We start from the raw sequence: 12,768 nt of genomic DNA on the forward strand, positions 1-12,768 counted from the left end.
TATACAAACTTGGAAAGGTTTAAAATTCAATTGTCCCTAAAAATTCGGTGACATGCATATACCACAAGTGCTTTTGCATACCAATGTTGAGTAGTAGCCTAATATTTTCAAAATAGAGTGAATAACAAAATAAACAAGTTTGTTAAAATGCATGACTTAATCAACGAGGGATGCATTAGGCCGAGTGAAAAGTTATTTGGATTTGGAAGAAACTACCCCACTTGATCAATTGTCGACAGCCCAACTATAAAAAATACGGGCCGGATTTTTAGCTAGAGACCTTCTGCCATATAGGAATTTCAGAGGAGCCCGTTAAAGAGCTTAAAGGGATTGCATTGTTATGCTTTAAGAATAATCAAACGTTAAATAAAGTAGTGGAACGTTTGGTAAATAGTAAGTTATATTTTTAAAATTATTGTGAGTATGAAAAGAAATGTAAAAGCGTTTAGTAAATTTTATTGTAAAAGTGATATAATTAATTGGCATATATTGACAAAGTTAGACATGGTAGAGGGGGTGGTGTGATGACAACAATAGCAGGGGAAGTGGTGATGGTGCCAATAGTGAGGCTTAGTAGTTAGGGTGTAGAGGAACAATGGTGGTAGGGGCAGCATCAGCTGCAGTGGTGATGTTTGTTGTTGTCATTGTGGTCGCAGTTGTAGTTATAGTGGTGGTGGTGGTGGTGGCGGCAACAATGGTGGTGGCGGTGTCGATGGCAGCGATGGGGTTGACGGTGGCAACGATGGTGGTGGTAATGACAGTCGTGGGGGTTATGATTGTGGTGGTATTGGTGGCGATTATGGTTGTAGTGGTGGTGGTGGAGGCGGCAACAGTGGTGGTGTTGTAAGGTTAGTATTTGTAGTGGTAAGTGGTGACTATCATTTTGCTCTCCAAGGGGTAAAATGTGTATAGAAGAACAAAATAATGTTATTTTTAAAACCTGATAAGGGTATACATGAATTGAATAATAATCATTAAATATTCAACTTTGCTTATTATAAAAGCAGTTTTTAAAAACAACCTACAAATTGCTTTAAAAAACTATGTCTAGAAGCCATTGTTTTTATAATAAGCCTATATTTATTTTTATTGTATAATTTTAAATTGAAGTAGTTCTTTGTTTAAAAAAAGTAATACCAAACAGGGCCTAAACCATTTTGAACTCATCATACGCATAGTTGGTTAGGTTTGGCTTGATTTCGGTATGGTTTATTTTTTGCATAGATGATCTATAATTGGTAGTTTATAGAAAGTGGACAGTTTTGATCATCAAACAACATTGTAAATTGAGAAAGATAGTCAAGAAGGTAGAACGAGAAGATCCCAAATGAAAGTTGCTAACATTTCTAAGTTCCAAGGTTGCATACACATATAGTAAGTTTCATGCTCATACTGTAGTATGTTATAAATCTCGTGGTGACACACAACGACCAATCCTGAAAGATCATTCTTTCGTCTAAGGATGCCTAACCGCCACACCGATAATTTTGGTTGGGGGGGGGGGAACACTGCGAGGTGGGTAGATTTTTTTTAATCATTTTATCGTTGGGAACAGTTATAATTGCATCAAATAATTGTCTATGAAGAGCAGATCTAATTATATTAGTGTCTATAATTGATTTCTTCTGTGTAATACTAATCGATAGGCCTCATTGGTAAGTGCTACAAGATCTCGTACATTGGAACCCATGGTTATGATTATAGACTAGCTAAATGCAAATGCGAAGCTTAATGACGGGGGTTGGTTTCACCTGTACTTATCGATGAATCTTTATGCGTAGAGAGGAGATAGAAAAAAAAAAGTCTTTTAAAGAGGGCAGCAAAAGCGAAGCAAATAAAACAGAAAAGAAGTCAAGTTTGGTGGGCCGAATCAAAGTCTTCCTCCTCATGCTTTCTACTAGGTTAACAGCTTCTACATATCATTAATATTCTTTTTCTATCTTTCTCTCACCCTTCCATTCATCTGTATACTTTATATTGCTTTACAACCCATAATCAGACTGTTATAGGACTTTCATGCTCTTACTGTAGGCTGTACAGGATTATTCACTTCTTCATCTAATAAATTTTTATTTTCTTTGCTGTTTTAGTAGTTTGGTGAGTTTATATGTTTTTGGTCTTTATTAATAGAACCCAAAAATGTGATATGATCTATCCATTTGAACTCTATATAGGACTGAATAATGCTTGATTCTTGTTATGCCAAATCAAAGTACTGTATCCATATATATGTGATTTGCCAGAAAAGTGCTGTGGGTTTTGGGTCTCTTGCATAAAGCAATATGGTGGTGTGATTACTTCACGTCTGCATTTTTGGCTTGCTTGTCCACTTTGGTCATGCTTATAGTTCACTTAATTTGTAGCCTTCATCTTATTAATTCATGCAAGTGTTTTAAATAAGTGAATTTGATAGTAGTTTTAGTACCACATTGCCAGCATGACTTCTCTTTCCAACAATAATCCACACATGCGTATGTATGTCTGGTGCCTTTTATGTAGCGATAAATGCTTTTTACACTTTGAAGATGATTAGTGCAAGGACAACGCGCATAGATCATTAGATTGACACACTTGAGTAACAGCAAAAGCGAAGTTAGGCCAAGTGAGGTATTAGAACCCGCTGACCATACTGCGATAAATGGTGGGATCTGGTAGAGTATCTCATTACTAAAAAGACTCATATGTCTATCAGTCCCAAATGATCATTTATAGAGACACTGTGTCAAGAAGTCCCCAATGAAACCGTTCCTATATATAAAGCCATATTGTAGTAAGGTCTCATCGACAATTGTTGGAGGCAATGGTGTTAGACTTGGCTTGCATATAACATTAGCTATCGCAGATTCTTACACTCACTTTCTTCCTATCTCTCATTCACGTTCTTTTTTGGCCTTCCATTGGCGAAAGAAACGGAAAGATTTACATGAATCCGTTGCATGCAAATTTTTCTCTCCAACTCCTAAAATATATATGGCAGTATACAGTGTGCCATCATATATATGGCAATCAAGTTTTCTTTCCAACTCCTAAAATATATATCGCAGTATATATGTACAGCCTCACGAATGTGTAGTTAGTTTGCTCACTCAAATATGGGCTCTAGTTGTACAAATCCATAGATGAAGCTTCACTACAGCAAAAAACAGCCAACCAAAAACTTCACAAGTTAATTTAGGCATTGGCTTCAGTCCCCAAATGCTTTACACGTTTCCAACCCAAGTTGGATTTAATTTCCAATTATCTGTTGGCCAAATATATATATTTTCCTTTTTTTCTCATCCAGTGTTCCACCTTCCCTCATCCGCCACCCTTTGTAATCATCCAACAACAACCACAATTACCTCCGATTATTGCACCGTTTTTCCGGAAAAATCTCGTCTTTCCTTTCCTTTATCTCAGTTGTTGTTTATATATATATAATTTTTTTTTTTGGATTTTCAGGTGCAGATCTACATTTCCTAAACTGGGGTTCTGACCATTTTCAGCATTAACAAAATGTCCCTTCTCCTAAATTCAGTTTCTCAATTATTTTCTTCCAATCATCGATCCCTCACCGTTTACCAGGAAAATCACTTGCATTTTTCTGGACCTGGGGTCTTCGCCATCTCTGGATGATACGCTAGTGTTTCGTGGCATAAACTGAGTCCCTAAAATTTCTTTCTCATTTATATTCTCAATAGAAAATTCAGATTTGAAAATATGCTGGGAAAGGAGTACGGAGACGAGCAAAAGCAGTTGAGTCCCAAGTCACAAAGAAACATTCTATTTGACAAGTATGAGATGGGAAGGCTTCTAGGCCAAGGCACCTTTGCCAAAGTCTACCATGGCAAAAACCTCGCCACGAAAGAAAATGTAGCCATCAAAGTGATAAACAAAGACCACATCAAGAAAGAAGGTCTAATGGAGCAAATAAAGCGCGAAATTTATATCATGCACTTAGTCCGGCATCCCCACATTGTCCAATTAAAAGAAGTCATGGCCACAAAAACAAAGATCTTCTTCGTCATGGAGCATGTAAAAGGAGGTGAACTGTTTGCCAGGGTATCTAAAGGAAAGCTCAAGGAGGACATGGCAAGAAAGTACTTTCGACAACTCGTAAGCGCTGTTGAATTTTGCCATAGTCGTGGCGTATCACATCGCGACCTGAAGCCTGAAAATCTTCTTTTGGACGAAAATGGAGACTTAAAAGTCTCCGATTTCGGGTTGTCAGCGTTGCCAGAGCAGCTTTGGAGTGATGGTATGCTCCACACGCAATGTGGCACGCCGGCTTACGTGGCACCTGAGATTTTGAGGAAAAAAGGATATGATGGAGCCAAGGCTGATATATGGTCTTGTGGGGTTGTTCTCTTCGTTTTTCTTGCCGGGTACTTACCATTTCAGGATGAGAATTTGATGAGAACTTATAGCAAGGTTTTCAAGGCAGATTATGAATTTCCGCCATGGATTTCTATGGACGCAAGGTGTTTGATCAAAAAGCTTTTGGTTGTTGACCCGGGAAGAAGGATTTCCTTTCAGCAAATAATGAGGAACCCTTGGTTTCGAAAGGGTTCCAGTTTTGCTAAGTCAATTGCATCTTCAAATTCCATTGAAGATGATGAAAATGGAAAGGGCGAGAAAATTGGAAATTTGGGTAGGACAAGAAGTGGTAATATTCGTACTCCGCCATTTTTAAATGCATTCGAGTTCATATCATCAATGTCAGAGGGATTCGACTTGTCGAACATGTTTGAGACCAAGAGGAAATCAGGGTCCATGTTTACGTCCAAGTGCTCCGCCTCCACGATCATGGCGAAGCTGCAGGTGGTAGCTGAGAGGTTGAATTTCAGAGTGGCATGTGAAAAGGAATTTACTGTGAAGTTGCAGGGGAAAAAGGAGGGGAGGAAGGGGAAGTTGGCAGTGACAGCGGAGTTGTATCAGGTGGCGGCGGAGGTGGCGGTGGTGGAGTTTTCACAATTGGCTGGGGACACTCTTGAATACACCAAGTTTTGCGAGGAGGATGTGAGGCCAGCACTGAAGGACATTGTTTGGACTTGGCAAGGTGAGGAAAATGAATGTTCACAAAAGAAAGTTGCAAAACATAACTGCCATTAACTATATGGGCATTCCCTTGAAGCTACGTGGAGTTAATGTTTACTATCTAGGAAAACCACTTGATGAGATCCCTCATCCGAAATAGGTTTTAACCTTTTTTTCTGGTATATTTGGACATTCTGATGTAATATTTTGTGTTATAACTACGTCCTGCTGCAAGAATTTTAGGGGCTTGGAATGGATGTATATAGTGCATGTGTAATAATTTTTTTTTCTTTCTAATTCATCGGACTTTTGAGTATTGGAACACATTGTGAGGTTACTGAGCAAGGTAAATACATGCATTTTGAAGGGGTGAACGACTTTTTTTTCTTCAGTTATGCGATGAGATTTTATTCTCAAGTGATGAAGATTTGAGATAAATCATACAAAAATTTAACCACCATAAATAGATTTCAAACACGCCAATGAGTTAAAGCTGAAACATTCAACTTGCATGGGAATACAGTATAGGAAGGTTTAAGTTTAATTCTTCTAAAGGGCGCGCGATTGATATTGGGCGTCAAAGCTTGTTGAGTCTTAGGAGTCTGGAATGAGGTTCTTTTGTACGGGAACCGAGTGGGGTGAATGTGAGAGAGAGGGTGTGATAAGGTGGGGGATGTGCTGGGCCTCAAAACAGGGGGAGGTGAGGTATGTGATGTTTTCTGTCTTTGAGACGGTACAAACACGTGATCCAAGTGCCGAACTTCAAAAATTTTCCTTACTACCAATTAAAAAGTAAGGATGATAGAACATGTAGAAATAGTTTAATTTTAATAACCTATATTTTATGAAAAGGTTTCAACTTGTAGAATAGAAATACTTTGTTCGCTCCTCATTTACAAAAAAATAAAATAAAGTAGAGTGCGCTGTGGTTTGTGCATGCAACTGTAACCTGTAGAAATGCATCATATCATATCATATCATAGGTTCATAACTTTCCTCAATACCTTTATTGATTTGTGGACCAGTGAATATACTGAGATTGGGTATGGTTGGTTCTCAACCTTCCACCCTTTTACCTTGTATTTGATTGGCATGGGAGGAGTTGCATAACCTTGCATCATTCGTTCTAGGATTTAAAAAAGAAAGGGAAGTCCAGTCATCTAAACCTGGAAACAGTGGGAAAGAAGGGACAAAGAGGAACTTGTGGTCTAGTGCTCAACCTGTCAACTAACTAGCTAGCTACTTGGCTTGAACTATAAACCAATTAGGTTTCCCAATGCAATAACGTTTGGGCAGAAGAAGTGTATAGTCTCTTATATTTTATGAAACTTACACATCTTGTTTCTTAAGTTGGCCCCAAAACACTTTAATTTGTTCTTTTTGAATTCAGTTTAATCAATTTGGTCCTATGTTTCTTTTTTAACTTTCTAATAATTGAGAACTTTTTAAATATAATTAGGTTAGTGGCGGACTCAAGAATTTACAACGATAAAATAAAAAAATAGCTTTCAGAAATAGATAGTATTTTCATTTGTAATTGTCCGTGACGTATTGTCATTCGACTACAGATTTCCAATCCTATTACGAAGTGGATTCCTCACAATCTTCATCACCAAAAAAGCTCTTTCAATGGAAGTGGTTGCAATAGGTAAAATTACTACTAATTTGATGAGCAAGTTCACCAAGGGTTACTGTCTATCCCTCTTTTTCTCCACCAACTTTTGTGCAAGACCACTAATTCCTTTTAGTCTAGAAAATTCATTATGCAAATACATATCAGACCTATAGCTCGTTATACTCCTGCAAATGACATACATGAAATTGATGGCTTCAAGGTTGAAACAACTCCCTCTGTGAAAACTTCTTCATATTCCGATTTCCGAAGTCGAAGCCCAAGATCTTTAGACAGATTTGCCAGTATACTTTCCATGTCACTTTCATTTGAACTTTTAAGAATATTCATTGTAGAGGATGAAGGAGTATCTTCTGTTGAATTTATCTTAAAAACACCTCTCAATAACTATTTCAAATAATACAAAAGAAAAAGAGTCAACGTAATACAAGTTTGATCAAATTAACAACCACACACTCAACCAAAAATAAAAGAAATTAAAAAAGAACTTAATTCGACACTTCAATCTTCAGTTCATTATCCTATTCATATAAAGCTAAGTATTCAAGCAATCTAAATCGGATGATCATGAACCATATAAAGCAAATTATAATGACTACATATAACTCCAGTTGAAAAGTTCCAGTCTAGAGTCAAACTAACTTAACTAATGGAATTGAATGAACCCCAAAAAATCTAAGATGAGAAAAATACCGATGATTGGGAATTAGGATTCCCTAAGAGTACAATTAACTACAACGGGTGTTCCCGATCGAACTCGAACAGTGGAGAAACTTGGAATTGGGATCGAGGATATGGAGTCTGTCATGGAGGTGGAGGAGTCACAGAGCCTGGCGTGGAGAATGCCTTGTGCGTGTTTGACAAAGCCTTCAGCGTGTGAAAGAAGTTAGCGTGCTCAAGTTATTTTTTATTTTTTTAATTAAAACAGAACAAAATGATGTAGTTTAGTTTGTGTAAATTTAAAAAAAATATTGATTAAAGTTTCTTATTTCATCTGACTTATGCCCCTCATTGGCTCCGCTGCTGGGTAAGGCCAACTCTAGTGTTGAAGGGCTAAATGTATCCCTTAGCTCAATTTTGTCTTCTGAAAAATTAAATTTTAAAGAATATTTGTACGGTTAAATTTTTCCTCCAGTCATGCAGGGTTAAATCTTTCCATCGTGGCTTGGGATGCACATGTTGGGTCTACCAAGGGTTTGAGGGCTTGTTGTATGCAGTCAGCCCATGACTAAATTTAGTTCGGACTCTTTCTTGCATGTTCATTTTGACCCTTAGTTAGGTCATCTCCAATAGAAAGGGTTAGAGATCCAAAGCAAAAGAATTGTCTGATTTGTCCAAAAATCTATCTTCAATGGATAGTTGGGCTATAATTCTATAAAGTCCACCAAAACTATTATTTGGCCAAAGGGACATCAGACTGGCCAAATGTAGCCCCATCTTAGCCTGTTTTTTGGGGCACATCTCATCTACTACAATAATTGATTTAAATTCAATGGCTCGGTTTGAAAACATCTAATAGTAATTTAATTAAATTAACCAATAAATTTAAATTGTAAACTTAAAATAATAAATTATTGAATGGGCTATATTTAGTCCTTTCAGTTGGAGATACTATATGAATATGTTCAATTTAAAATAATTTTTATGCATCGTTATAGTTCTGAATTGGGCTATATCTAACCCATTTGATTAGAGATGGCCTTAATGACAGATTTTTCACAAATTCAAGCTAAAATAACCTACATCCCTTAACTAGAGATAGCCTAAGTTCTTTGTCTCAAAAGAAGCATATATACTATAGATAATAATCTAATTGATGCCCCCTAACACACACATTGTCATGGTTCACGAATAAAGGTAAAAATAGAAACGAGCGAATAAAACCAAAAATAGATACGAAAATAGAGGGAGTAATTTTCTCACCACCATTTAATATGGTGTATGCTCACCATCTTATTTATCACCATTAGATTAATTTAAATTTTAAGATTGGTATAATAGATAGACACAAATTTTAAAATTCAAATTAATTTAACAATAATAAATAAGATAGTAAATATCCAGCGCATTAAATGATAGTGGGCAAAATGCATTTGAAAATAAAAGCACTGAAAAATAGTAGCTGTATACCTTTTTCTTTTTTGGGCAAAAGTAGCTTGGCAAAAGTTGCTGTACATTAAATGAAGAATATTAGTTGATTAATAGTGAATAGGACAATATGTACGTGAAATGAAGAATATACCTGTTATGTCACTCACGGACAATACCAACCGTTGATTAGTTCTCCAACTCGTCCCGGCACAAAATCTAAAGTTGTAACTTCAAGGCCACACCACACACCAAAGTACAGATGCACGATGCTATTCGTAGGCCCCCACCATGCCTTTTTACAAGCTTATCGTTCAATTGTCCATTTCATTGCATTCGTTCACAGTGGAACCTTTGACTTAAACAAACGATTATTTGTGGGTCTCACTATCCCTGCATGCATCTTTTTTATTTTAATATCAACCACCGGCCAAGTGCGTACAACTTACGATGGCCGCGAGCTCCGGCCTTTGTCGTTATGGGAGCTCAATCAAGAATAACGCCCCTTTTTCACACCAACAGGATAAAAAAGAATCAACTTATTCAATCAAAAACCCCATTGGATGGGAATGAATGAAGAACTGCTAAAGTCATCCTATATCAAATTTGGAACTTTGGTTCTTGCGAGAATTTGTGAGACTTTATAATATGTATAAAATGAAACTGTGGGTTATACAAATTAATTGACTACTTTTTATTTTTAATATAAAAAAAATGCTAGATAGATTAAAATTTTAAATTATATTTACAAATTAAACAATTTGTTAGTAATAAGAGATAAATACATTTATTAATACTTAAATAATTATCTAATCATCGATATTCACATCATTTGGTTTACCAATTTTAGTTTAGAAATTTGGTATCTCTAGTATTACCACAGTACCTGACACACCCCGACCTAGAAAGTCCACTTGGACCCTGAATCGAGCTGTGCTGGCCGACACCTGGAAGGTGACGAAACCATAAAATGTGATAGTGTATAAAAAGTGAATAAATTTGATTCTAAAAGTGCCTAAGTACCAGAGTGTGCTACGAGTGGGAGCGAACCCATTTCACACGCGATGTCAGAGCATAGGTAAGGTACAGTAGTGCGGGTAAGAATCATACCCTAAAAAAATATTCATCAATACTAAGATTCGCCAAAGATTCTTGTCGATACAAACTCAGCAGCTAAAACCTGGAGGGCACCAAACAGAAGGTGTGAGTAAGCAATAAAACCAAACTTCCCAAATTTATTACCTCTCTAAAAGTAATGCCCCTAATTGTAAAACCCGTATCGTTTTCCATAAGACAGTACAACATATATACATATATCTAAACCATACTCAGAAATGTCCAAAACCACGGTTTGCCATCAACTCCACCATACATTAATAAGTAGACCAAATGAACTAAATCAATACAAAGTGATATATCAGTCATGTTTTGTTTTAGGCAATTGGCGGAGATCTGACCGTTGGATCATAATGAAATTTTAATATGTTATTCTAGAAACATATTTGGGATCGTTGGGAGTTGCGGATTGGAAATCTGATATGCGGATCTTCCGGGTCAAGTTATACAGGGTTGTAAACCCTACCGTCGATCTTTGATCGACAGTTGACTTGTGGTCAATGGGTCTCAAACTATTTTAGAGTGTCGTTGAGGTTGTGTTTTATGTGAATTACATATTCTACGGATAAGAGTTTTGAGATGTGATTTGATAATTGGTCACAAGGACCAATCATTCAGGACGCCTCGATGCGTGCGCTAGAGAATCATAGTGTGGACTCCAGGTGAGTGGATCTTTTCCTTTTTATCGTACATATTGTTGAGAGTTCTATCGACACTTTTAAATTGATTAGGCATATTACTTTCATACATAATTATTGTGAATGCTTGAAGTACTATATGAACTACGAATGACTTGATCCCTGTTTAGGGTACGTAGACAGTCTAACGAGACATTGGATGCAACCATAAAATATTTGAGACAAAAACCTTGCTTGGGAAATTGAGTAATGCGAAGGAAATTGGTAAAGGCAAGTTTTAGTTTTATGAATTAGTTAGGTAAATTAGTGTTAATTGGGTCGTCATGGATAATTATCCCTGAAAATAAGTAGTTTGGGCGTAGGGCGTTATTGATTGTACACTTCACATCGTATTGTTTATAATTGAGAATGTTACGACATGGTTGAGTATTAGATTGCATCATGGTATATCAATATGTATATTACTTGCATATAATTATTGGGAATGCTTTCAAGTGCAAAGGTGAACTCAAGACACCCAGGTAAGTTCAGGTGAGTTTATGGTACTAGTTGAATCGATTGGGTTATAGCATGACTACAGTTATGTGTTAGGCAACCTCGATACTGTCATACTGGTTGCTCGTGAGTTCCCAAAAACAAAATCTTGAGGGAATGGTAAACCCAAAGTGGACAATATCGTGCTATGGTGGTGGAGCGGGCCCAGGAAGTGATCCGTCCCGGGCCGGGATGCGACAGTACCACTACACCAAATACTAACAGTCGGAATATGTATGGGCAACGGTCAGGATTCGTCAGTGTTTGTCTAATTAGATGTATTATGTCTTTATCAAAATGAGTACTGCTAAATAGATCAATTTTTCATTTCAAATTTACAACCTATGTTGTGTTTACTAATATAAATTAAACACGTTAATCAACACTTAAAAATAATCATATCATCAACAACTACGTTATCTAGTTTTTACAAAATTTAGTTAAATTGATGGTCTTCTTAGCATTTACCCCACCAAAAGATTCTCTCTTGCAATATGAAATTTATGTGGATTAGCGTGTGGGACGTGAGAGAACAATAAACAAGAACAAAGCTTGGTTGCTGCATATATAGCAAGAAGTCGTGCTAAATAGCTCATATGGCTGCTCACTAGTTTAATCCAATGATTTTCTTTTTTTTTGTCTAAAAATTTTATGCAATATTAAAAGAACAATGTTTGGCTACTCAAAGATGAGTAGGAATTTTTACTCAAAACTCTTCGTATTCGAATCACAACGCTTTATGCTTATGATTATAACCATTCATATTATATATCACGCTGTAAAGATCATCTCTATAAAACATGAATTAAAACTAAGGTCATTTAGTTAATTTATTCCAGCAAATACATAAACGGTTCATAATGTTTTTACCAATTTTATTCATTTGTTTTTATACAGACTAAATAACTTTAGTTTTAATTGATTTTTTACAAAGGAGATCTTTATATAGTGATTTATAATATAAACAATTCTGATTATAAAAACGGAGTTTTATAATTTGACAACAAATAATTTTGAGTAGAAACTCCTACTCCTTTGAGTGAGCAAATATCGTTCATATTAAAATGTACATGGGCTATATAGCAGGACTTCCTACTATATATGCAGCAGCCAAGGTTTGTTCATAAAACAATCAATGGCTTTACTATGGGCTCATTCCTAGTCTCCTGCTTTATTAAATGAAAAAACAAATTGTGTGTATTTAATTATATTATAATTTAATTTTCAATATTGGACGTGTTTTTGGGTTGGATTCAAATCGAATCAAACTTTATCAATATTCGGATCCGTTTGTAATTGGAGTAATGGATTCGGATCATATTTGGATCATCAAATTTAACTTGTCTGTTTGTGTACGATAAACCTCAAATTCACATTGGATCAAACCCTAATCGAATCTACTTTAAGAAGTGTAAATGTTTTCAAAATAATCAAGTGTAAAATAAACTGTCAATAATTTGAGTATACAAAGAAATGTAAAAGTGTTGGGTAACTAGTGTGGTGTGCTAGGTAGGGGTGTAAAGGTACCAATAGTAGTAGGGGCGGCGACATTAACTATGGTGGTGATGATAGCAACAACAATTGTGGAGGCATAGGGTGTAAGGCTGGTTAAACTCTGCTTGTTTTTATTATAAAAGTTGTTGTCTAAAAATCATTTTTTTAAATAATTAGAATGTTTTATTTTTGTTGAACATTTTTTATTTTTTTATGAAGAAATAAATTTATTTAAAGAGAGAAAGCTCG

At 36.0% G+C, this 12,768-nt stretch overlaps 1 protein-coding gene across 1 annotated transcript; it reads left to right on the forward strand.

The window, feature by feature from the left end:
- Positions 1 to 3,497: 3,497 nt before the first annotated feature.
- On the forward strand, positions 3,498 to 5,359 carry LOC137709392 (CBL-interacting serine/threonine-protein kinase 5-like). The gene has a single exon (XM_068448484.1). It carries the CDS (start codon positions 3,700 to 3,702, stop codon positions 5,089 to 5,091), a length of 1,392 nt encoding a protein of 463 aa, XP_068304585.1. The 5' UTR covers positions 3,498 to 3,699; the 3' UTR covers positions 5,092 to 5,359.
- Positions 5,360 to 12,768: the final 7,409 nt, after the last annotated feature.

This window comes from Pyrus communis, chromosome 11 (genome assembly GCF_963583255.1).
Source record: "Pyrus communis chromosome 11, drPyrComm1.1, whole genome shotgun sequence".
Classification (NCBI taxonomy): domain Eukaryota; kingdom Viridiplantae; phylum Streptophyta; class Magnoliopsida; order Rosales; family Rosaceae; genus Pyrus; species Pyrus communis.

Coding starts and splice junctions, on each gene's coding strand:
- LOC137709392 (XM_068448484.1), top strand. CDS start 3,700: ATGCTGGGAAAGGAGTACGGAGACGAGCAAAAGCAGTTGAGTCCCAAG.